The sequence below is a fragment of the Megascapheus bottae genome, chromosome 13 (genome assembly GCF_031878675.1).
Source record: "Megascapheus bottae isolate mThoBot1 chromosome 13, mThoBot2.hap1, whole genome shotgun sequence".
In the NCBI taxonomy this organism is placed as follows: domain Eukaryota; kingdom Metazoa; phylum Chordata; class Mammalia; order Rodentia; family Geomyidae; genus Megascapheus; species Megascapheus bottae.
The window spans coordinates 60,504,105-60,529,517 of record NC_143521.1 but is presented as its reverse complement, the minus strand read 5'-3'; the positions used below and the strand labels follow the sequence as shown (position 1 = coordinate 60,529,517).

Sequence of the window (25,413 nt, the reverse complement as noted above, 5' to 3'; positions counted from 1 at the left end):
AGTGTTGACTTACTGAAAACTACTCACTGTCTCAAATCATCTCAGGGAGCTGGCTATAAGAGGGCAGCTGCACGAAGTACAGGATTAACCTCAACATGAAAAAGGTTTTTCAATTCCTTAGTGCTTTTTTTTTTTTTTTTTTTTTGCCAGTCCTGGGCTTGTGGCCAGGACCTGAGCCCTGTCCTTGGCCTTTCTCAAGGCTAAAGCTCTATGACTTGAGCTACAACACCACTTCTGGCTTTTTCTATATATGTGGTACTGAGGAATCAAACCAGGGTCTTTGTGAATGCTAGGTAAGCACTCTACCACTAGGCCACACTCCTGGCACTTTTTTCTTTTTGCCAATCCTGGGGTGTGAACTCAGGACCTGAGCACTGTCCTTGGACCTACTCAAAGCTAGAGCTCTACCACTTGAGCCTCCACATCACTTCTGGCCCTTTCTATGTATGTGGGACTGAAGAATCAAGCCCAGGGCTTCCCGCGTGCTAGGCAAGCCCTCTACCATGAGGCCAGCTCCCGACCCCTGCACTAATTCTTTGTAACAGTGTCCAACAGCCAGAGAAGTTTCTCAGGAGTGCTGGGCATGACCTCTGGGTAACGAATGTTTTGGGGAGTTTCTAGGGCCTGGCTTAATGTTTGAAGACATTCTCTTGCAGGTGCCACCTGGGCTAGACAATGGGTTCGGGAGGGTTCTCTGGAGGTTCTGGGCCTGGCTTCCAGGGTCGGGAAGGTTCTATGGAGGTTCAGGGCCTGGTCTCCAAGGTCAAGAAGGTTCTCCAGAGGTTCAGGGCCCGGCCTCCGGGGTCGGGAAGATTCTCAGGGGTTCGGGGCCGGGCCCTGGGGTCAGGAAGGTTCTCTGGGGGTCAGGGCCTGGCCTCCGGGGTCGGGAAGGTTCCTTGGGGGTTTGGGGTCCGGGCCACGGGGTCGGGAAGGTTCTCTGGGGGTCAGGGCCTGGCCCCCGGGGACAGGAAGGTTCTCTGGGGGGTTCAGGGCCCGGGCCTCGGGGTCGGGAAGGTTCTCTGGGGGTTCAGGGCCCGGCCCCCGGGGTCGGGAAGGTTCTCTGGGGGGGTTCACGCCCAGCCCCCGGGGTCGGGAAGGTTCTCTGGGGGTCAGGGCCTGGCCCCCGGGGACAGGAAGGTTCTCTGGGGGGTTCAGGGCCCGGGCCTCGGGGTCGGGAAGGTTCTCTGGGGGTTCAGGGCCCGGCCCCCGGGGTCGGGAAGGTTCTCTGGGGGGTTCACGCCCAGCCCCCGGGGTCGGGAAGGTTCTCTGGGGGTTCAGGGCCCGGCCCCCAGGGTCGGGAAGGTTCTCTGGGGGTTTAGGGCCTGGCCTCCGGGGTTGGGCGGGTCATCAGGGGTTCAGGGCCTGACCTCCGGGGTCAGGCAGGTTCTCTGGGGGCTCGGGGCCTGGCCCCCGGGGTCGGGAAGGTTCTCTGGGGGCTCGGGGCCTGGCCCCCGGGGTCGGGAAGGTTCTCTGGGGGTTCAGGGCCTGGCCTCCGGAGTCGGGAAGGTCATGGGGGGGTCAGGGCCTGGCCTCCGGGGTTGGGAAGGTCATGGGGGGGGTCAGGGCCTGGCCTCCGGGGTCGGGAAGGTTCTGGGGGTTCAGGGCTTGGCCCCCGGGGTCGGGAAGGTTCTCTGGGGGTTCAGGGCCTGGCCCCCGGGGTCGGGAAGGTATCGGGGGTTCAGGGCCTGGCCTCTGGGGTCGGGAAGGTTCTCTGGGGGGTTCGGGGCCTGACCACCGGGGTCGGGAAGGTTCTCTGGGGGGTTCGGGGCCTGACCACCGGGGTCGGGAAGGTTCTCTGGGGGGTTCGGGGCCTGACCACCGGGGTCGGGAAGGTTCTCTGGGGGGTTCGTGGCCCGGCCCCTGGGGTTGGGAAGGTTCTCTGGGGGTTCAGGGCCCGGCCCCCGGGCTCGGAAAGGTTCTCTGGGGGGTTCGGGGCCTGGCCCCCGGGGTCGGGAAGGTTCTCTGGGGAGTTCGTGGCCCGGCCCCCGGGGTCAGGAAGGTTCTGGGGGTTCAGGGCCCGGTCCCCGGGGTCGGCACGCATCCCGGGGTTCGGGGCCGGCCCCGGGGTCGGGCTGTCCTCCGGGGGAAGGGCACTCACACCCCGCCCGGCCCCTTCCAGGCCGGCCCCGCCTGGGCCTCCTCGGAGCGGCCACTCCTGGGAGTTTAGAGTCGCGGCCCAGCGCCCCTGGTCCGGGCCCCCGCGGCCGGCCGACCCCGCCTGGGCGCGGCCCCGGCCCCGGCCCCGAGCCGCCCGCCCGCGCCCGCCCGCCCGCCGCCTCGCCGGCAACCACGAGACCAACCGAGGCCCCGCCCGCGCGCGCGCCCGCGTCCCCGCCCGCTCGTCGGTCGGAGCGCGGCTGGCGGCGCGGCGGCGGCGGCTCGGCGCGGCGGTGCCCGGGCGCAGGCGGGCGGGCGGAGCGGCGGACGGCGCCGAGGCCGCCCCAGGCGCGGGGCTCGCGGCGGCGGAGCGCGCTGGACCTGCCGGGCCGGCGGCCGCCCGCGTCTTTCAATGGGCAGCTCGCACTTGCTCAACAAGGGCCTGCCTCTCGGTAAGGCCGCGCGCGCGCACTTCCGGCCGCGGGCGGGGGCGGGGGCGGGGCGGCCGGGCGCGCGCGGCGGCGGCGGCGGCGGCGGCGGCTTTGTATGCGGTGCGCGTGCGCGCGGGGGGCGCGCGCCGGGGGCGGAGCGGCCGCGGGGCACTGCGCAGGCGCGGGGAGGCCCGCCCCTCCCCCCGCCCAGGTGACAAAGGGGCGGCGGGCGGCGGGGCGGCGCGGCCTCCCGGGACCCGGCTCCGTGGCCGGCGGCGGCCAGAGCCGCGCGGCCTCCGGGAGGCCGGCGTGGGGCGGCGCCCGAGCGTCCCGCGGCGGCGGAGGGGCGGAGGAGGGGCGGCGGCCTCGGCCGGGGACGCGGGCGGCTGCCCCCGGGGCGGGGCGGGGCGGGGCGGGGCCGAGGGCGGGAGCCCCGTCACCCGCGGAGGGCGCTGCCGGCGCGGCGGGAGGCCCGGAGGCCCGGAGGCCCGGAGGCCCGACCCCGCCCCGGGCTGGCCCGGCCCTGCCGCCGCGTGGGCCCCGGGCTCCCGTGAGGCCTGCGACACCTGGGCCAGCCTGGGGAGCTGAGCTGCAGGCCGTGAGAGCGCGCGTGCGTGTGTGAGTGTGAGTGTGTGTGTGTGAGTGTGAGTGTGTGTGTGTGAGTCTGTGTGTGCAGGGCAGGGTGTGTGCATGTGTGAGTCTGTGTGTGCAGGGCAGGGTGTGTGCATGTGTGAGTCTGTGTGTGCAGGGCAGGGTGTGTGCATGTGAGTGTGTGTGCAGGGCAGGGTGTGTGCATGTGTGAGTCTGTGTGCAGGGCAGGGTGTGTGCATGTGTGAGTCTGTGTGCAGGGCAGGGTGTGTGCATGTGTGAGTGAGTGTGTGTGCAGGGCAGGGTGTGTGCATGTGTGAGTGTGTGTGTGCAGGGCAGGCTGTGTGCATGTGTGAGTCTGTGTGCAGGGCAGGGTGTGTGCATGTGTGAGTGAGTGTGTGTGCAGGGTGTGTGCATGTGTGAGTCTGTGTGTGCAGGGTGTGTGCATGTGTGAGTCTGTGTGCAGGGCAGGGTGTGTGCAGGGCAGGGTGTGTGCATGTGTGAGTCTGTGTGTGCAGGGCAGGGTGTGTGCATGTGTGAGTCTGTGTGTGCAGGGCAGGGTGTGTGCATGTGAGTGTGTGTGCAGGGCAGGGTGTGTGCATGTGAGTGAGTGTGTGTGCAGGGTGTGTGCATGTGTGAGTGAGTGTGTGTGCAGGGTGTGTGCATGTGTGATTCTGTGTGTGCAGGGCAGGGTGTGTGCATGTGTGAGTGAGTGTGTGTGCAGGGTGTGTGCATGTGTGAGTCTGTGTGTGCAGGGCAGGGTGTGTGCATGTGTGAGTGTGTGTGCAGAGTGTGTGCATGTGTGAGTCTGTGTGCAGGGCAGGGTGTGTGCATGTGTGAGTGAGTGTGTGTGCAGGGCAGGGTGTGTGCATGTGTGAGTGTGTGTGCAGGGCAGGGTGTGTGCATGTGTGAGTGAGTGTGTGTGCAGGGCAGGGTGTGTGCATGTGTGAGTGTGTGTGCAGGGCAGGGTGTGTGCATGTGTGAGTGTGTGTGCAGTGTGTGTGAGTGTGTGTGCAGGGTGTGTGCATGTGTGAGTGTGTGTGTGCAGGGCAGGGTGTGTGCATGTGTGAGTAAGTGTGTGTGCAGGGCAGGGTGTGTGCATGTGTGAGTGTGTGTGTGTGCAGGGCAGGGTGTGTGCATGTGTGAGTGTGTGCAGGGCAGGCTGTGTGCATGTGTGAGTGTGTGTGTGTGTGTCTGTGTGCAGGGCAGGGTGTGTGCATGTGTGAGTGTGTGCGTGCAGGGTGTGTGCATGTGTGAGTGTGTGTGTGTGCAGGGTGTGTGCATGTGTGAGTCTGTGTGTGCAGGGCAGGGTGTGTGCATGTGTGAGTCTGTGTGTGCAGGGCAGGGTGTGTGCATGTGTGAGTGTGTGTGTGCAGGGTGTGTGCATGTGTGAGTCTGTGTGTGCAGGGCAGGGTGTGTGCATATGTGAGTGAGTGTGTGTGCAGGGTGTGTGCATGTGTGAGTCTGTGTGTGCAGGGCAGGGTGTGTGCATGTGTGAGTGAGTGTGTGTGCAGGGCAGGGTGTGTGCATGTGTGAGTGAGTGTGTGCAGGGCAGGGTGTGTGCATGTGTGAGTAAGTGTGTGCAGGGCAGGGTGTGTGCATGTGTGAGTCTGTGTGCAGGGCAGGGTGTGTGCATGTGTGAGTGAGTGTGTGCAGGGCAGGGTGTGTGCATGTGTGAGTGTGTGTGCAGGGCAGGGTGTGTGCATGTGTGAGTCTGTGTGTGCAGGGCAGGGTGTGTGCATATGTGAGTGAGTGTGTGTGCAGGGCAGGGTGTGTGCATGTGTGAGTGAGTGTGTGCAGGGCAGGGTGTGTGCATGTGTGAGTCTGTGTGTGCAGGGCAGGGTGTGTGCATGTGTGAGTGGCTGTGTGTGCAGGGCAGGGTGTGTGCATGTGTGAGTGTGTGTGTGCAGGGCAGGCTGTGTGCATGTGTGAGTGTGTGTGTGCAGGGCAGGGTGTGTGCATGTGTGAGTGTGTGTGTGCAGGGCAGGCTGTGTGCATGTGTGAGTCTGTGTGTGCAGGGCAGGGTGTGTGCATGTGTGAGTGTGTGTGTGCAGGGCAGGCTGTGTGCATGTGTGAGTCTGTGTGTGTGTCTGTGTGCAGGGCAGGGTGTGTGCATGTGTGAGTGTGTGCGTGCAGGGTGTGTGCATGTGTGAGTGTGTGCAGGGCAGGGTGTGTGCATGTGTGAGTCTGTGTGTGCAGGGCAGGGTGTGTGCATGTGTGTGTGTGTCTGTGTGTGTGTGCAGGGCAGGGTGTGTGCATGTGAGTGGTGTGCAGGGCAGGGTGTGTGCATGTGTGAGTGTGTGCAGGGCAGGGTGTGTGCATGTGTGTCTGTGTGTGTGCAGGGCAGGGTGTGTGCATGTGAGTGTGTATGTGTGTGTACAGGGCAGGGTGTGTGCGTGTGTGAGTGTGTGTGCAGGGCAGGGTGTGTGAGTGAGTGTGTGTGTGAGTGTGTGTGCAGGGCACGGTGTGGGCATGTGTGAGTGTGTGTGCAGGGCATGGTGTGTGCATGTGTGAGTGTGTGTGAATGTGTGTGCAGGGCAGGGTGTATGCATGTGTGAGTGTGTGTGTGTGTGTGCAGGGCAGGGTGTGTGCATGTGTGTGTGTGCAGTGCATGGTGTGTGCATGTGTGAGTGTGTGTGTGTGCAGGGCAGGGTGTGTGCATGTGTGAGCGTGTGTGCAGGGCAGGGTGTGTGCATGTGAGTGTGTGTGTTGGAGGGCAGGGTGTGTGCATGTGTGTGTGTTGGAGGGCAGGGTGTGTGCATGTGTGAGTGTGTCTGTGTGTGCAGGGCACGGTGTGTGCATGTGTGAGTGTGTGTCTGTGTGTGCAGGGCACGGTGTGTGCATGTGTGTGTCTGTGTATGTGTCTGCAGGGCACAGTGTGTGCATGTGTGAGTGTGTGTCTGTGTGTGTGCAGGGCACAGTGTGTGCATGTGTGAATGTGTGTGTGTGCAGGGCAGGGTGTGTGTGCAGGGCAGGATGTGTGCATGTGTGAGTGTGTGTCTGTGTGTGTGTGCGGGGCAGGGTGTGTGCATGTGAGTGTGTGTATGCAGGGCAGGGTGTGTGCATGTGAGTGTGTGTTGGAGGGCAGGGTGTATGTGAGTGTGTTGGAGGGCAGGGTGTGTGCATGTGTGAGTGTGTCTGTGTGCAGGGCAGGGTGTGTGCATGTGGGTGTGTGTGTGTGTCTGCAGGGCACGGTGTGTGCATGTGTATGTCTGTGTGTGTCTGCAGGGCACAGTGTGTGCATGTGAGTGTGTCTGTGTGCAGGGCACGGTGTGTGCATGTGTGAGTGTGTGTGTGCAGGGCAGGGTGTGTGTGCAGGGCAGGGTGTGTGCATGTGTGAGTGTGTGCGGGGCAGGGTGTGTGCATGTGTGAGTGTGTGTCTGTGTGTGTGTCTGCAGGGCACAGTGTGTGCATGTGTGAGTGTGTCTGTGTGTCTGCAGGGCAGGGTGTGTGTCTGCAGGGCAGGGTGTGTGCATGTGTGAGTGTGTGTGTGTGTAGGGCAGGGTGTGTGTCTGCAGGGCAGGGTGTGTGCATGTGTGTGTGTGTCTGTGTGTGTGTGTGCAGGGCAGGGTGTGTGCATGTGTGAATGTGTGTCTGTGTGTGTGTAGGGCAGGGTGTGTGTCTGCAGGGCAGGGTGTGTGCATGTGTGAGTGTGTGTCTGTGTGTGTGTAGGGCAGGGTGTGTGTCTGCAGGGCAGGGTGTGTGCATGTGTGTGTGTGTCTGTGTGTGTGTGTGCAGGGCAGGGTGTGTGCATGTGTGAGTGTGTGTCTGTGTGTGTGTGTAGGGCAGGGTGTGTGTCTGCAGGGCAGGGTGTGTGCATGTGTGAGTGTGTGTCTGTGTGTGTGTGTAGGGCAGGGTGTGTGTCTGCAGGGCAGGGTGTGTGCATGTGTGTGTGTGTCTGTGTGTGTGTGTGCAGGGCAGGGTGTGTGCATGTGTGAATGTGTGTCTGTGTGTGTGTGTAGGGCAGGGTGTGTGTCTGCAGGGCAGGGTGTGTGCATGTGTGAGTGTGTCTGTGTGTCTGCAGGGCAGGGTGTGTGTCTGCAGGGCAGGGTGTGTGCATGTGTGAGTGTGTGTGTGTGTAGGGCAGGGTGTGTGTCTGCAGGGCAGGGTGTGTGCATGTGTGTGTCTGTGTGTGTGTGTGCAGGGCAGGGTGTGTGCATGTGTGAATGTGTGTCTGTGTGTGTGTGTAGGGCAGGGTGTGTGTCTGCAGGGCAGGGTGTGTGCATGTGTGAGTGTGTGTGTGTGTAGGGCAGGGTGTGTGTCTGCAGGGCAGGGTGTGTGCATGTGTGTGTGTGTCTGTGTGTGTGTGTGCAGGGCAGGGTGTGTGCATGTGTGAGTGTGTGTATGTGTGTGTATGGCAGGGTGTGTGTCTGCAGGGCAGGGTGTGTGCATGTGTGAGTGTGTGTCTGTGTGTGTGTGTAGGGCAGGGTGTGTGTCTGCAGGGCAGGGTGTGTGCATGTGTGTGTGTGTCTGTGTGTGTGTGTGCAGGGCAGGGTGTGTGCATGTGTGAATGTGTGTCTGTGTGTGTGTAGGGCAGGATGTGTGTCTGCAGGGCAGGGTGTGTGCATGTGTGAGTGTGTGTCTGTGTGTGTGTGTAGGGCAGGGTGTGTGTCTGCAGGGCAGGGTGTGTGCATGTGTGTGTGTGTCTGTGTGTGTGTGCAGGGCAGGGTGTGTGCATGTGTGAATGTGTGTCTGTGTGTGTGTGTAGGGCAGGGTGTGTGTCTGCAGGGCAGGGTGTGTGCATGTGTGAGTGTGTGTCTGTGTGTGTGTAGGGCAGGGTGTGTGTCTGCAGGGCAGGGTGTGTGCGTGTGTGTGTCTGTGTGTGTGTGCAGGGCAGGGTGTGTACATGTGTAAGTGTGTGTCTGTGTGTGTGTAGGGCAGGGTGTGTGTCTGCAGGGCAGGGTGTGTGCATGTGTGAGTGTGTGTATGTGTGTGTATGTGTGTGCAGGGCAGGGTGTGTGCATGTGTGAGTGTGTGTGTGTGTAGGGCAGGGTGTGTGTCTGCAGGGCAGGGTGTGTGCATGTGTGTGTGTGTCTGTGTGTGTGTCTGCAGGGCAGGGTGTGTGCATGTGTGAATATGTGTCTGTGTGTGTGTAGGGCAGGGTGTGTGTCTGCAGGGCAGGGTGTGTGCATGTGTGAGTGTGTGTCTGTGTGTGTGTGTAGGGCAGGGTGTGTGTCTGCAGGGCAGGGTGTGTGCATGTGTGAGTGTGTGTCTGTGTGTGTGTAGGGCAGGGTGTGTGTCTGCAGGGCAGGGTGTGTGCATGTGTGTGTGTGTCTGTGTGTGTGTGTGCAGGGCAGGGTGTGTGCATGTGTGAATGTGTGTCTGTGTGTGTGTAGGGCAGGGTGTGTGTCTGCAGGGCAGGGTGTGTGCATGTGTGAGTGTGTGTCTGTGTGTGTGTGTAGGGCAGGGTGTGTGTCTGCAGGGCAGGGTGTGTGCATGTGTGTGTGTGTCTGTGTGTGTGTGTGCAGGGCAGGGTGTGTGCATGTGTGAATGTGTGTCTGTGTGTGTGTGTAGGGCAGGGTGTGTGACTGCAGGGCAGGGTGTGTGCATGTGTGAGTGTGTGTCTGTGTGTGTGTAGGGCAGGGTGTGTGTCTGCAGGGCAGGGTGTGTGCATGTGTGTGTGTGTCTGTGTGTGTGTGCAGGGCAGGGTGTGTACATGTGTAAGTGTGTGTCTGTGTGTGTGTGTAGGGCAGGGTGTGTGTCTGCAGGGCAGGGTGTGTGCATGTGTGAGTGTGTGTATGTGTGTGTATGTGTGTGCAGGGCAGGGTGTGTGCATGTGTGAGTGTGTGTCTGTGTGTGTGTGTCTCTGTCTGTCTCTCTGGACGGCAGGTCTGCCTGCCTGTGAGAAGTCAGGGCTTCTTCCTCCTGGTTAGACTGTAAGTGGGACCTGAGACCAGGGCAGTTAGGCAGTTATCCAGTCGTCAGCCCCCCGTATGCCTTCTTTACCACAAGCACACACAGGACACACGTCCACCCTAAGCGAGTGAGAAGGATGTCCTCAGTGGGCTGGCACTCAGACCTCTGGTCTGTTCCCAAAGGTGGTGTGCTCCTCGGAGCAGTGACTGGTGGCCCAGGCCAGAGTGTGGCTGTGTCCCCATCTGCCATGTGAGGCTGAGCCAGGTCCAGGGACAGCTCTGAGCAGCTCTCTGTTTTGACTGTTTTTATGACTTAGGTCTGCTCTACTGTGCTCTGGGACCTGGGTGTCGGCTTCCATGCCTGTGGTGTCAGTACCAGGTGGTGTTAGTTGTAGGTGACATGGAAGGACCTCCACGATGACTGTCCTCGCTCCCAGTCTCTGGTCTCTCCTCCCCATCCTCTCCCCCACGGGCCTGCAGCTGGCTGAGCCCTGTCTGTGCTCCTCACCTCACTTGGGCAGCAGCTCTTCTTTTCTGTGTTTTCTGCTCCATCCTCAAGCACAAGTTGTAGCTCTGGAGTTGACTGCAGGCAGGTTTTGGAGGGCTCCACTGGTCTTCTGGGGTGCTCATGGTCCCTGCAGGCTCATCCTGTTCAGCCGTCGCTAGCTGCTTTGCTTTCTTGAGCAGTGTGAGGTGGGTGCCAGATCTGCCCAATGGAGTGCAGCCCCCCTTTTCTAAAGCCTTGGAGGGCAGGGAAGTGCAGCTGGGGTGTTCGGGACTGTAGGCTTGGTCCTGCCATGTGCTGAGCTCCTGGAAGTGCCCAAGTTGAGGCCAATGGTGTGGTGGGTTCTGCCAAGGCCTGTCTGTTTCTTTCCGGGCTGCGAGCCACTGCTCTGTGGTACAACGTTTGGTTATCTGGCCAGCTGTCACTTGACACTGGACTTGCTGGCGATAGACTGTACGGCCTCACTTCAGAAGTCCAGGAAGTGCCCCAGGACTCCAGGGTGTGACCCCGCCTCCCCTTCCCTTTCCAGAGAGCAGTTGTCTGCTCTTTCCCACCTGCCCTTTTGAGCTTCCTGTGGCCAGTGCCCTGCAGGGATCCAGGTGCTGGGGAGGCAGCGTGCCAGCCTGAGAACTCTGCAGGTAGAGCCCTGTGCAGGCGACCCAATCACACCAGCTTCCCCACATGACATACAGAACTGCATGGCTGTGGGCGTGGTGGCACACTCCTGTCCCCACACAGGCCACCTGCAGTCCTAGCCCAGGCAGGCGGAGACAGTCTAGGAACATATGAAGACTGTCTCAGGAGCACACAAAAGAAACAGAAGAGGCAGCACTTTGACGCTGCTTGTAGTGAGAATGAGAACTTGGCCTGGGTGGTGTTGGATAGCATGGCTTCAGGTTCATGGTGGCTGGATGTAGGGTGCTGAGCGAGGAAACACACAGCGTGGGCTGAATTGATTTTGCTGTCTAGACATTTCTCCTGAAAGTGGGTCGTACCCAGGGTCCTTGAATGGCAGTGACCTTTGTGGGCGAGAGGTGTGTGTGTGTGTGTGTGAGTCCAGCTCCCGTGGTGAGAGCTGTGTGTGTGAGTGTATGTGTGTGTGTGTGTGTGTCTGTCCAGCTCCCGTGGTGAGAGCTGTGTGTGTGTGTGTGTGTGTGTGTGTGTGTGTGTCCAGCTCCCGTGGTGAGAGCTGTGTGTGTGAGTCCAGCTCCCGTGGTGAGAGCTGCGTGTGTGAGTGTATGTGTGTGTGTGTGTGTGTCCAGCTCCCGTGGTGAGAGCTGTGTGTGTGTGTGTGTGTGTGTGTGTGTCCAGCTCCCGTGGTGAGAGCTGTATGTGTGAGTGTATGTGTGTGTGTGTGTGTGTCCAGCTCCCGTGGTGAGAGCTGTGTGAGTGTGTGTGTGTGTGTGTGTGTGTGTGTCTGTCCAGCTCCCGTGGTGAGAGCTGTGTGAGTGTATGTGTGTGTGTGTGTGTGTGTGTGTCCAGCTCCCGTGGTGAGAGCTGTGTGTGAGTGTGTGTGTGTCCAGCTCCCGTGGTGAGAGCTGTATGTGTGAGTGTATGTGAGTGTGTGTGTGTGTGTGTGTCCAGCTGCCGTGGTGAGAGCTGTGTGAGTGTATGTGTGTGTGTGTGTGTGTGTCCAGCTCCCGTGGTGAGAGCTGTGTGAGTGTATGTGTGTGTGTGTGTGTGTGTGTGTGTGTGTGTCCAGCTCCCGTGGTGAGAGCTGTGTGTGAGTGTGTGTGTGTCCAGCTCCCGTGGTGAGAGCTGTATGTGTGAGTGTATGTGAGTGTGTGTGTGTGTGTGTGTCCAGCTGCCGTGGTGAGAGCTGTGTGAGTGTATGTGTGTGTGTGTGTGTGTGTCCAGCTCCCGTGGTGAGAGCTGTGTGAGTGTATGTGTGTGTGTGTGTATGTCCAGCTCCCGTGGTAAGAGCTATGTGTGTGTGTGTGTGAGTCCAGCTCCCGTGGTGAGAGCTGTGTGTGTGAGTGTATGTGTGTGTGTGTGTGTGTGTGTGTCCAGCTCCCGTGGTGAGAGCTGTGTGAGTGTATGTGTGTGTGTGTGTATGTCCAGCTCCCGTGGTAAGAGCTATGTGTGTGTGTGTGTGAGTCCAGCTCCCGTGGTGAGAGCTGTGTGTGTGAGTGTATGTGTGTGTGTGTGTGTGTGTGTGTCCAGCTCCCGTGGTGAGAGCTGTGTGTGTGAGTGTATGTGTGTGTGTGTGTGAGTCCAGCTCCCGTGGTGAGAGCTGTGTGTGTGTGTGAGTCCAGTTCTCATGGTGAGAGCCATGTATGAGTGTATGTGAGTGTGTGTGTGTGTCCAGCTCCCGTGGTGAGAGCTGTGTGTGTGTGTGAGTCCAGTTCTCATGGTGAGAGCCATGTATGAGTGTATGTGAGTGTGTGTGTGTGTCCAGCTGCCGTGGTGACAGCCACGTGTGAGGATGCACCCAGCTCTCTAGCCCTGGTTTTCCTGCAGCAGGTGTCTGCCACACTCTCACCCTCAGGGTGACCTGCCCACGTCGCTCACCACCTTGTAGAGCCTGGCTGGGGCGGTGGCGTGGTGTCTGGAGAGTCATCGCTGGCTGCTTTTGTACAAATCCAAGGCCTGCAGAGACACCGCTGGTCAGGGAGGCATCAAGCCAAGCTGGTATTAGCTGCTGTGAGCCCCTCCCCTGGGGCCCCACAGGTCCCCAGCCAGCAGGAGGGTGACATGGCCAGCTCTCAGGCTGATGTAGGAGAGGGCTTTTGCTCAGCCTTACCTCTAAGACCTTGGCCTGGAGAGGCTAGGGAGCCTCAGCAGGTTGGGTGGCCCGGGGGGCCTGGAGCTACTGGTGCTCCATCTTGGACATGAATGGCAGGGGACTCGGCCCTCTCTGCCCCCTCCTGGGCCCTGCTGCCTCCTCCACAGGTGGCAGCCGTGTGCTCTCATGCCACCATAGGCAGCGGGAAAACACACAGTGCTGTACTATGTGGAGCCGGTCTTCAGAGTGTGGGCTCTGTAAAGCTGTGAGGTCGAGCTTCCTTTGGCCTCTGCAAGGTATCTGGAGCAGGCAGGCAGAGGACAGCCCCCCTTCTTGGCTGCTGTGGGATGAACAGTGCTCTCTGGTACTCAGCCTTGTACTCCCTGTGTGTGCGTGTGCTGGACATGTACATGACGTGTCCACAGTGTGTACACGATGTGTACACATGGTCCTCCTGCATTGGGCTCTGAAGCCGCGGCATCTGTGGAAGGAGATGTGCTTGTGCACCCTCATTTCCATCCTGTCTGTCCTGTCCTGCAGCATGGTGCATGCAGGACAGCCTCCGTCTTGCTGGGGTTCCCAGCTGTTCTTACCCAGGGAGCGTGGCCCTGGTGCCTGCTGCTGGAAGGTACTGATGACACCCTGTGGCTCCATCTTGGGCCATGTTTAGCACCCACTCACTCCCCAGTGTCCATCTGAGTGACACAGCCAGGCCCTTTCCTTGGGCTTTCAGGCCTAGGCAGGACAAAGGGCCAGGAGATGTCCAGAGTTGCTCAGGTTAGTGTGTAACCCGAGTGATATTTAGCCCATAGGGGTCTGTGCTTAGGAGAGGGTGAGGCCAAAGCACTAGCCTTAAATAGAGGAGCTCAGGGACAGTGCCCAGGCCCCGAGTTCAAGCCCCAGGACTGGCATGCAGGGGCACACACACACACACACTCCACATAAAAAGGGACGGGGGGGTGGAAGCAGGTGAGAGGAGAGCCAGTGACACTGCTGGCCAGAGGAGTGGCACCCCGTCCCTGCTGGAGATCCCGCTCCCAGGGAGCCTTGAAGACGGTGCAGACGGCCGCGAGAGGACTTGGTCCTGGTGGAGGACCAGCGGCAGTTCCCAGGTTGGGGGCAAAAGTTCTTAGTGAGAGAGCTGCAAGCTTTTGGATGGACATGGGTGTGGAGAGTGCATGGCCACAGCCGCTCAGTTGGGCCCTCAGCAGGTGAGGCCAGGGTGGATGGTCACTGCACCTGGAGAGGAGCAGGGGCAGGCTTTGAGTCAGAAGTGGGCAGGGTTGGGGCTGGGAGCCTGTCCTAGTGGTAGAGTGCTCGCCTAGCGTACACAAAGCCCTGGATTGGATTCCTCAGTACCACATACACAGAAAAAGCTGGAAGTGGTGCTGTGGCTCAAGTGGTAGAGCTCCAGCCCAAAGACAGTGCCCAAGTCCCAAGTTCAAGACCCAGGATTTACAAAATGAAACAAAAACGGGGTGTGGTGGCTCATGCCTGTAATCCTAGCTACTCAGGAGGCTGAGATTTGAGAATCAAGGTTCAAACCCAGCCCAGGCACTAAAGTCCATGAGACTTATCTTCAATAAACCACCAGAAATCTAGGAGTGGTGCTGTGGCTCTAGGGGTAGGGCGGTTGCTTTGAGCTGAAAAGCTCAGGGACAGCGCCCAGGCCCAGAGTTCAAGTCCCACCAAAAAAAAAAAAGTGACCAGGGCTGTGGCTGGCCGTGTGCACTGGCCAAGATGCCTGAGCTGTCAGGGGGGCTCCACTGGGCCTGTCACGGGCGCAGGCGGCCTCTGGTCCTGGGTACTGTGGTGTCCTTGAGGGAGGCTTTCCACAGCTGTCTCTTGTCACGCCATTTCTTACCCAGTATATTGATTTTGGAATAGCTCTAGATTTAACCAACAATTGTCCAGATGGTCTGAGAGTTTCTGGATCCCTGCACCAACCATTTCCTGTGCGTCAACCTCCACCCTCCACGTGAGTGTGGGTCATGACTGTGGCCTCTATATGTGGAGTTGAGGTCTCAGCAGCTCTCCTTGACCTCGGTGTCCCTGCCAGTCTGTGCCAGGGCTCCTGCGCCTGTGTGTGGAGCTGTCTATGGGGTCTGCACCCACTGGCCTCTCTGCCTCTGTCACACACCTTGAACTTCTGTTTGGCCCGCGTGTGGTCTCTGCAGCTCAGTGGTGCTGTCTTGAGGCCCACGTGGATACCACAGGGCTCAGCGGCCCCTGCCCCTGCGCCTGTGGGGCCCTTCCCTTCAGCTGTCATGGTCCTGAGGCTACAAGCGCTGCCAGCTGCCAGCTCCAGAACACTGGTGGGTTCAGGGGTCTGTGGCAGAGGAAGACCCACCAGGGGAGGGGCAAGTGGCTCCCTGAACAAAGCGGGTTGTATGTGTAGGCAAACAACCGTCTCTGCACACAGAGATCGCCCCATGTGTACACTGAGAATCCCCATGTACACATTAAGAATCCCCATGTGTACACTGAGAATCCACATGTGTACACTGAGAATCCCCCACGTGTACACTGAGAATCCCCCACGTATACACTGAGAATCCCCACGTGTACACTGAGAGTCCCCATGTGTACACTGAGAGTCCCCATGTGTACACTGAGAATCCCCATGTGTACACTGAGAATCCCCCCATGTGTACACTGAGAGTCCCCATGTGTACACTGAGAGTCCCCATGTGTACACTGAGAATCCCCATGTGTACACTGAGAATCCCCATGTGTACACTGAGAATCCACATGTGTACACTGAGAATCCCCATGTGTACACTGAGAGTCCCCATGTGTACCCTGAGAATCCCCATGTGTACACTGAGAGTCCCCCATGTGTACACTGAGAGTCCCCATGTGTACACTGAGAATCCCCATGTGTACACTGAGAATCCCCATGTGTACACTGAGAATCCCCATGTGTACACTGAGAGTCCCCATGTGTACACTGAGAATCCCCATGTGTACCCTGAGAATCCCCATGTGTACACTGAGAGTCCCCATGTGTACACTGAGAATCCATATGTGTACACTGAGAGTCCCCATGTGTACACTGAGAGTCCCCATGTGTACACTGAGAATCCCCATGTGTACACTGAGAGTCCCCATGTGTACACTGAGAGTCCCCATGTGTACACTGAGAGTCCCCATGTGTACCCTGAGAGTCCCCATGTGTACACTGAGAGTCCCCATGTGTACACTGAGAGTCCCCATGTGTACACTGAGAATCCACATGTGCACACTGAGAGTCCCCATGTGTACACTGAGAATCCACATGTGTACACTGAGAGTCCCCATGTGTACACTGAGAGTCCCCCTGTGTACACTGAGAGTCCCCCTGTGTACACTGAGAGTCCCCATGTGTACACTGAGAGTCCCGATGTGTACACTGAGAGTCCACATGTGTACACTGGGAATCCACATGTGTACACTGAGAATCCATATGTGTACACTGAGAGTCCCCATGTGTACACTGAGAGTCCCCATGTGTACACTGAGAATCCCCATGTGTACACTGAGAGTCCCCCTGTGTACACTGAGAGTCCCCATGTGTACACTGAGAGTCCCGATGTGTACACTGAGAGTCCCGATGTGTACACTGAGAGTCCACATGTGTACACTGGGAATCCACATGTGTACACTGAGAATCCACATGTGTACACTGAGAATCCACATGTGTACACTGAGAATCCCCCTGTGTGCACGCACTCAGAGGGCTCCCTCCTGTGGTTGAGCCACCTCCAGGTGCTGAGAGTCCCCATGTGTACACTGAGAATCCCCATGTGTACACTGAGAATCCACATGTGTACACTGAGAGTCCCCATGTGTACACTGAGAGTCCCCATGTGTACACTGAGAATCCACATGTGTACACTGAGAATCCACATGTGTACACTGAGAAACCCCATGTGTACACTGAGAATCCCCATGTGTACACTGAGAATCCACATGTGTACACTGAGAATCCCCATGTGTACACTGAGAAACCCCATGTGTACACTGAGAATCCCCATGTGTACACTGAGAGTCCCCATGTGTACACTGAGAGTCCCTATGTGTACACTGAGAATCCACATGTGTACACTGAGAATCCCCATGTGTACACTGAGAATCCCCATGTGTACACTGAGAATCCCCATGTGTACGCTGAGAGTCCACATGTGTACACTGAGAGTCCACATGTGTACACTGAGAATCCCCCCATGTGTACACTGAGAGTCCCCATGTGTACACTGAGAATCCCCATGTGTACACTGAGAGTCCCCATGTGTACACTGAGAGTCCCCATGTGTACACTGAGAATCCCCCCATGTGTACACTGAGAGTCCCCATGTGTACACTGAGAATCCACATGTGTACACTGAGAGTCCCCATGTGTACACTGAGAGTCCCCATGTGTACACTGAGAATCCCCCCATGTGTACACTGAGAGTCCCCATGTGTACACTGAGAATCCACATGTGTACACTGAGAGTCCCCATGTGTACACTGAGAGTCCCCATGTGTACACTGAGAATCCCCATGTGTACACTGAGAATCCCCATGTGTACACTGAGAATCCCCATATGTACACTGAGAATCCCCCCATGTGTACACTGAGAATCCCCATGTGTACACTGAGAATCCCCATGTGTACACTGAGAATCCCCCCATGTGTACACTGAGAGTCCCCATGTGTACACTGAGAATCCCCATGTGTACACTGAGAATCCCCACGTGTACACTGAGAATCCCCATGTGTACACTGAGAATCCCCATGTGTACACTGAGAATCCCCCCATGTGTACACTGAGAATCCCCATGTGTACACTGAGAGTCCCCATGTGTACACTGAGAATCCCCATGTGTACACTGAGAATCCACATGTGTACACTGAGAGTCCCCATGTGTACACTGAGAATCCCATGTGTACACTGAGAATCCCCATGTGTACACTGAGAGTCCCCATGTGTACACTGAGAATCCCCATGTGTACACTGAGAATCCACATGTGTACACTGAGAGTCCCCATGTGTACACTGAGAATCCCATGTGTACACTGAGAATCCCCATGTGTACACTGAGAATCCCCATGTGTACACTGAGAATCCCCCCATGTGTACACTGAGAGTCCACATGTGTACACTGAGAATCCCCCATGTGTGCATGAGAGTCCACATGTGTACACTGAGAATCCCCCATGTGTACACTGAGAGTCCACATGTGTACAGTGAGAGTCCCCATGTGTACACTGAGAATCCCCATGTGTACACTGAGAATCCCCATGTGTACACTGAGAATCCCCCATGTGTACACTGAGAATCCACATGTGTACAGTGAGAATCCACATGTGTACACTGAGAATCCCCCCATGTGTACACTGAGAATCCCCATGTGTACATTGAGAGTCCCCCCATGTGTACACTGAGAATCCCCCTGTGTGCACGCACTCAGAGGGCTCCCTCCTGTGGTTGAGCCACCTCCAGGTGCCATTTGACTTCTCTTGGCCATTGAGATGATACCTCCTGCATGTCTAGCCAGACCTGGTCCACTTCTGGAGCCCTGTGGCCCCTGGAGCCTATCTGGTGAGGACCAAATGGCTTCCTGCTAGGTGTCCTGGTGTCACTTTAGATGGCAGTGTGGGGCTTGGATGCCTTGTGTCTGAGGCAGCTGTTCAGCTGGGCCGGTGGACAGGCCGTGGTCAGGGATACTCTGGGCCTGTGTTTGGCGAGTGGCCCCTAACACAGGATCACTCTTCTAGAGGCAGGAGTGTGCTCTCGGTCTCACTGCCTTCTGGCATCCACTCTGGCTGTCACGCACTGCTGCCAGCATGTGGCCTCTGAGCCCACAGCCATGGTGTGCCGTGGCTGTGGCTTTTTCAGATCGTCATGATCACAGGAAGGGAGAGTGGACACCACTTGTGTCCACAGCATCAGTGAACTTGCCTCTCTGGTGTCGGGTTTCGGGCACCCTCAGGACCTGTCTGGGAGACCTTCCAGGGACCCTCTGTGTAGGTCCAGGTGGTGTCAAGCCTGCTCCTGGCCCCCCTTTCCCGCTGCATGGACAGATGCCTGCCTGTACGTTGTTTCTGCAGAGGCTAGTGATGGGCAGCGAGCGTCAAAGCTGGGTCCTGGGGCCCTGGGGCCCTGGCTCTGCTCTCTGAACATGGCTTTGCTAAGGGCTGGCCGTCCTCTTTACAGGTATAAGCCAGCCAGACCTGTCAGAGGCACAGAGTGGCCTTCTAGGATCACTGCTAACTGGAGAGTGGGTGTAGACTGCTGAGACCTGGCTAGGACATCCATTTTACCCCCCTCTCCTCCGAGTCGTATACCTCAAGGCCAGCATTTGAGTGTCCTTCCTAACACCTGCCACAGCCTTAGGGTTAGGATGGTGTCTGAAGCTGGCTGGGCCTCTCGCCAGCCTCTGAAGCAGTGTCCTGGGCCTGAGTGTCCCCCCCCCACTGCTGGTCGCTTCCTTGTCCTGGCCCCTCCCCTGCTGGTGACATTGAGATAGAGAATCAGTCGCCGGTGAAGTATGTCTTGCCCATTTCTGCTGCCTCTTTCTTCCAGCCTCTGGGGGCTGAAGGGGGGGAGTGAGATCTGAGGGTGAGGAGGAGCCTGGATCTGACTTGTGCCTGGCCACGCTGTGGGCTGCTTCCTGGACATCTGTCTCTGAGCCAGCCGAGGAGTCCGTGCTGATCGTGGGCCTGTGCAGGCCTGCACGAGGAGGCGTGTTGGAAGCTGCTGCAGGTCTGTTGTCTGAGCCACTCAGGCAGCATTTCCAGCTTTGCCTTCCTCCGTGGGGCAGCTGATTTTGACAAGGGTTAGCCAGTGTCGACTCGCTCTGGTGAGTTTGAGTACTGATTGACGTATACACTCTGACAAGCCGTGGACAGCTGGGAGATGAGCGCATGGCTAGGTTAAGACTGGTCAGGCAGCCTGGCCCACACCTCCAATTCTTCCCCTGCCCCCAGCCTTGCCTGCTGCCCTCTGCTGGGGGGGGGGCGGCATGCAGCTCCCGTGAGGTGGGGCTGGAGCCTGTGGCAGCATGTGTCCCCAGGGCCACCCTGCTGCTTTGCCCGCTGGGATGGCATTACCTGCAGCAAGCCCCCATATACTTTCTCCCAAGGTGGTTCTTGTGCTGGGAGCAGGGAAGGCTGGAGGGGGTAGCCTGGAAGGAAGCTGCCCCGCACACACTGTATGCTGGGCCAGAGGCCACATGTGGCCCTCTTGCTAAGTCCCCAGAAGCATGGAGAGACAGGTAGTTTTGTTTCCCTGTGTCATTCTAGGGTACTGAGGCCAGGCTGTATCCCAGCCAGCTTGACGTCCAGCCCATCACTGGTGCTGGCCCCTGTGCCACAAGCAGAGCAGGGGCAGCTGCGTGTGCTCTGTGCGCAGGGCTGCAGGTTGGAAGCCCTGCCCAGGTGTGTTCGAGCACCCTGGCACACTCAGTCCCGCACCAGGCCTTGCTTGCAGCCAGGCAGAGACGGTGAGTCTGGGTTCGATGCTGGAGAGGCTCTTCCCCTAGCAGCCTTGCTAGAAGACTCTTCCCAGCCTGACACGCCAGCAACTGTCACCATGCGACAGAAAGTTCCAGAGCCAGCATGTGGACCTCTGGTCCTGTGGTACACTGGATGCATTCCTCTCACCCCTCTCCCCGAGCCCGCAGGCTCTAGCCCTCCCTGGGGAAGACTTGCCACGTGGCCAACTTATTTTCATACACAGCACTTGGCTGGGCCAGAGACGGCCCCTAGGGCCATAGCCAGCTGGGAGTCGTTGACGCTGGGGCCAGACTTGGCTTGGAACCGTGCCTTCTAGGAGGGCAGCAGCTCTGGGCTGTGGCCACTGGAGGCCTTGTGTGGCAGGTAGGGAGGCTGGAGGCTGCCGCTGCCAGGGGTGAGGAAGCAGCACGTCTGGGCCTCTTGGAGTCTGAGTTTGAGCTGGCACTTAATGGCATTTTAATTTCTCTTGTGTTTGATTTTTAGTAAGCCTTTGACCCGATGCAGGCTTCCGTGGCTGCTGTGAATGGAAGCCTGAGAGCTTGGGTTGGAGACAGTAAGACGTGGAGGAGGCTCCGGGACAGGACGCGGTTCTGCCGGGCATTCTGAAGACCAAAAGCTCTGCACAGGCGAATTCATGGTCGTGGAAACCCAGACCCATTTGAGCAATGGCAGGTTGGTAGGGGCTCCTGGAGTCCAGCGTGCCAAGCTGCTCTGCAGAGGCTCACAGCTCACAGCTGCACAGTACCAAGAGTGCCAAAGTGCTCCACCCCGAGTAGACACTCAGACACAGTGCTCACCACGGCTCCATCCAAGTAGACACCAGACACAGTGCTCACCACAGCTCCATCCAAGAAGACACCAGACACAGTGCTCATCACTACTCCATCCAAGTAGACACAGTGCTCACCACTACTCCATCCAAGTAGACACCAGACACAGTGCTCATCACTACTCCATCCAAGTAGACACCAGACACAGTGCTCACCACAGCTCCATCCAAGTAGACACCAGACACAGTGCTCACCACTACTCCATCCAAGTAGACACAGTGCTCACCACTACTCCATCCAAGTAGACACAGTGCTCACCACTACTCCATCCCGAGTAGACACTCAGTGCTCACCAGTGCTCTGTCCGTGAGCAGGTGCAGAGGTGTCCTCATATATGTGCTGCCCCACTCATCGCTGTGTTGTCCCCGGCAGGCAGGGTTGCTGGCCCGCTCCATAGCTCTCTGTAGTCGTCTGTTGGACGTGGGCTGTTCCCTTTGCCCTTTTACAGCTTTGGTGCTCAGATTTTGTATCCAAAAATGTCCCAAAAGGCCTGAGTGTGGGTGCTCACGCCAGGTCTCCCACTGTAGCAGACGAGGCGTGGGGCTCCTGCAGGCCCCATGGAGTCCTAGTCTTAGCTAAGCAGTCCTAGCATATGCTTTTTGGTGCTTGTTACAGTCCCCTGTGTCCTAGGCAGGGAAATGCTCTGAGGAAGCGTAGCCCAGGCCGTGGTACTATGGCTGAGACTTACTGCAGCTTGGCAGGTCTTTTGTCATCGTCGTGGCCACCTGCACTGAGGAAAAGCCCCTGCTGACGAAGCTCTGTCAACATGAGGCCCCAGGCTGTGTGGCTGTGGAAGACGACCGGGCCTGGTGTTTGTCTCCCTTGTGAGTCTTGCAGCACCCTCCTTACCCTTCAGAGTGGACTAGGAGCTTAGGCTCTGAGGTGAGCCTGCTGGTCAGCTGGTCACCTTACATGCAGTGGTTTCAGACACTTGTAAGAACTTGCTTTGTGGTCTTTGAGGAGCTCTTCTGGATCAGGGTTATTAGTGTCTGTGTTCTTACAGGTATTAATGCGGAGGAATGCTAAAAGTGGGTGTCACCAGCTCTCCTAAAGCACAGTCCTAAATCCCTTCCTCAGTACTAAGCAGCACTGTTATGTCCAAATCCTGGCTGAAGGAGGTGACCCCATCGCTTGCTGCCACCTAATGGTGACAGACAGTGGTGAGCATAGATACCATAGTATGACCCCCTTCTGGAGAGAGCCTGAGGGAGAGGAAAACCACAGTGCCTAGGTGTGGCAGGGTTGGTCTTGAACCTGTGCTATGTGACAGTCCATGGCCAGTGTGGCAGTCTCTTCTGGGGCAGCGGCTAGAGCCTGTGCACCTGGAAGGGGCATCACCGACCTAAAGCTGGAGCCCTTAGGCCTGGCATTACCTGGAACCTAGTTCTGGGTGGTCAGTGGAGACCCATCTAATTCTGGTGTGATCATTGAGACCGGCCTAGCTCTGGGGTGGACAGCGGAGACCCGTCTAGCTCTGGGGTGGACGGTGGAGACCCGTCTAGCTCTGGGGTGGACGGTGGAGACCCGTCTAGCTCTGGGGTGCCTGTGAAAACCCGTCTAGCTCTAGGGTGGACGGTGGAGACCCGTCTAGCTCTGGGGTGGCCGGTGGAGACCCGTCTAGCTCTGGGGTGGCCGGGGGAGACCCGTCTAGCTCTGGGGTGGACGGTGGAGACCCATCTAGCTCTGGGGTGGACGGTGGAGACCCCTTAGTGCTAGGGTAGTCAGCAAGATCCCTGCAACAGCGCAGCAGGTGTCTTAACTCCAGGCCAAGGAGCTTACACCACAAGCATCCTGTGGTCGTGCTGTACCTGGTGTGGTGTTCTGTGGGAGTCAGCCAGCTCTCCCCTGTGGGGTGGGTTCTGTGAGGAACTCCCTGCTTCCTGCTACTGTGCTTCTGGTGCCTCTGTGTATCTATAGCAGAGGTGTGGAGAGAGCACAGGACTGGCTGCTATCCAGCTGCTGCGAAGTTGCCACCTGCTCAGTGGGGGATTGCATGGGTTCACTTCTGAGCTTTCCCTGGGCCTCCCCATGGCCAGTTCCCCTGGGAAGGACTTTGTGAGGTTATTGGGATGCCTGATGGCAGTGGGGCTGCTGTGGCTCCAGTGGTGCCTTCTGTCCAGCCCAAGGCAGTCAGGCAGTACCTTTGGTGACCACGTGGCGGTGTACTGTTTCTCCATGTGTGTAGTGCCTTCATTGACTTTCATTGTGGGAAGAGCACCTCTGTCGTGTCTCATGGGAGAAAGCCTGCATCATGCTTCATGAAAGGAGAAGGCCTCCATATGGCTGTAGGGAGGAGAAGGCCTCCCTCATTCATGTCATTAGGAGGAGAAGGCCTCCATCATTCATGTCATTAGGAGGAGAAGGCCTCCATCATTCATGTCTCATTGACAGGAGAAGGCCTCCATCACTCATGTCTCATTGACAGGAGAAGGCCTCCATCATTCATGTGTCATTGACAGGAGAAGGCCTCCATCATTCATGTCTCATTGACAGGAGAAGGCCTCCATCATTCATGTCTCATGGGAGGAGAAGGCCTCCATCATTCATGTCTCATTGACAGGAGAAGGCCTCCATCATTCATGTCTCATTGACAGGAGAAGGCCTCCATCATTCATGTCTCATGGGAGGAGAAGGCCTCCATCATTCATGTCATTGGGAGGAGAAGGCCTCCATCATTCATGTCTCATTGACAGGAGAAGGCCTCCATCATTCATGTCATTAGGAGGAGAAGGCCTCCATCGCTCATGTCTCATTGACAGGAGAAGGCCTCCATCATTCATGTCTCATTGACAGGAGAAGGCCTCCAACATTCATATCTCATTGACAGGAGAAGGCCTCCATCATTCATGTCTCATTGACAGGAGAAGGCCTCCATCATTCATGTCTCATTGACAGGAGAAGGCCTCCATCATTCATGTCTCATTGACAGGAGAAGGCCTCCATCATTCATGTCTCATGGGAGGAGAAGGCCTCCATCATTCATGTCATTGGGAGGAGAAGGCCTCCATCATTCATGTCATTGGGAGGAGAAGGCCTTCATCATTCATGTCTCATTGACAGGAGAAGACCTCCATCATTCATGTCATTAGGAGGAGAAGGCCTCCATCGCTCATGGCTCATTGACAGGAAAAGGCCTCCATTATTCATGTCTCATTGACAGGAGAAGGCCTCCAGCATTCATGTCATTAGGAGGAGAAGGCCTCCATCACTCATGTCTCATGAGAGGAGAAGGCCTCCATCATTCATGTCTCATGAGAGGAGAAGGCCTCCATCACTCATGTCTCATTGACAGGAGAAGGCCTCCATCATTCATGTCTCATTGACAGGAGAAGGCCTCCATCATTCATGTCTCATTGACAGGAGAAGGCCTCCAACATTCATGTCTCATTGACAGGAGAAGGCCTCCATCATTCATGTCTCATTGACAGGAGAAGGCCTCCATCATTCATGTCTCATTGAGAGGAGAAGGCCTCCATCATTCATGTCTCATGGGAGGAGAAGGCCTCCATCATTCATGTCATTGGGAGGAGAAGGCCTCCATCATTCATGTCATTGGGAGGAGAAGGCCTCCATCATTCATGTCTCATTGAGAGGAGAAAGCCTCCATCATTCATGTCTCATTGAGAGGAGAAGGCCTTCATCATTCATGTCTCATTGAGAGGGGAAGGACTCCATCATTCATGTCTCATGGCAGGGGAAGGCCTCCATCATTCATGTCATTGGGAGGAGAAGGCCTCCATCATTCATGTCATTGGGAGGAGAAGGCCTTCATCATTCATGTCTCATTGGAGGAGAAGGCCTTCATCATTCATGTCTCATTGACAGGAGAAGGCATCCATCATTCATGTCATTGAGAGGAGAAGGCCTCCATCATTCATGTCTCATTGAGAGGAGAAGGCCTCCATCATTCATGTCTCATTGAGAGGGGAAGGCCTCCATCATTCATGTCTCATGGGAGGGGAAGGCCTCCATCATTCATGTCTCATGGGAGGAGAAGGCCTCCATCATTCATGTCTCATGGGAGGGGAAGGCCTCCATCATTCATGTCTCATGGGAGGAGAAGGCCTCTATCATTCATGTCATTGGGAGGAGAAGGCCTCCATCTTCATGTCGTTAGGAGGAGAAGGCCTCCATCATTCATGTCATTAGGAGGAGAAGGCCTCCATCATTCATGTCTCATGAGAGGAGAAGGCCTCCATCATTCACGTCATTAGGAGGAGAAGGCCTCCATCATTCATGTCATTAGGAGGAGAAGGCCTCCATCACTCATGTCTCATTGACAGGAAAAGGCCTCCATTATTCATGTCTCATTGACAGGAGAAGGCCTCCATCATTCATGTCATTGAGAGGAGAAGGTCTCCATCATTCATGTCTCATTGAGAGTAGAAGGCCTCCATCATTCATGTCATTGAGAGGAGAAGGCCTCCATCATTCACGTCTCATTGAGAGGAGAAGGCCTCCATCATTCATGTCTCATGAGAGGAGAAGGCCTCCATCATTCATGTCATTAGGAGGAGAAGGCCTCCATCATTCATGTCATTAGGAGGAGAAGGCCTCCATCACTCATGTCTCATTGACAGGAAAAGGCCTCCATCTTCATGTCTCATGGGAGGAGAAGGCCTCCATCATTCATGTCTCATGGGAGGAGAAGGCCTCCATCATTCATGTCTCATTAAGAGGAGAAGGCCTCCATCATTCATGTCTCATGGGATGAGAAGGCCTCCCTCATTCATGTCTCATGAGAAGAGAAGGCCTCCATCATTCATGTCTCATTGAGAAGAGAAGGCCTCCATCATTCATGTCTCATGGGATGAGAAGGCCTCCATCATTCATGTCTTATGGGAGGAGAAGGCCTCCATCATTCATGTCTTATGGGAGGGGAAGGTCTCCATCATTCAT

At 57.2% G+C, this 25,413-nt stretch overlaps 1 protein-coding gene across 5 annotated transcripts in view; it reads left to right on the top strand.

Annotated features, from left to right (window-relative positions):
* Positions 1 to 2,402: 2,402 nt before the first annotated feature.
* Ctbp1 (C-terminal binding protein 1) overlaps positions 2,403 to 25,413 on the top strand; it is a 44,446-nt gene continuing 21,435 nt past the window's right edge. The window contains exons 1-3 of one of the 5 annotated variants that reach the window (XM_090343958.1): positions 2,404 to 2,549; positions 20,168 to 20,356; positions 21,208 to 21,338. In XM_090343958.1, the coding sequence (XP_090200084.1) occupies positions 21,281 to 21,338 (58 nt within the window). In that variant the 5' untranslated portion in view covers positions 2,404 to 2,549; positions 20,168 to 20,356; positions 21,208 to 21,280. Of the gene's footprint in view, positions 2,550 to 20,167; positions 20,357 to 21,207; positions 21,339 to 25,413 lie in introns of all 5 variants that reach the window. The other 4 variants (XM_090343957.1, XM_090343956.1, XM_090343961.1 and 1 more) reach the window with 4 other exon arrangements.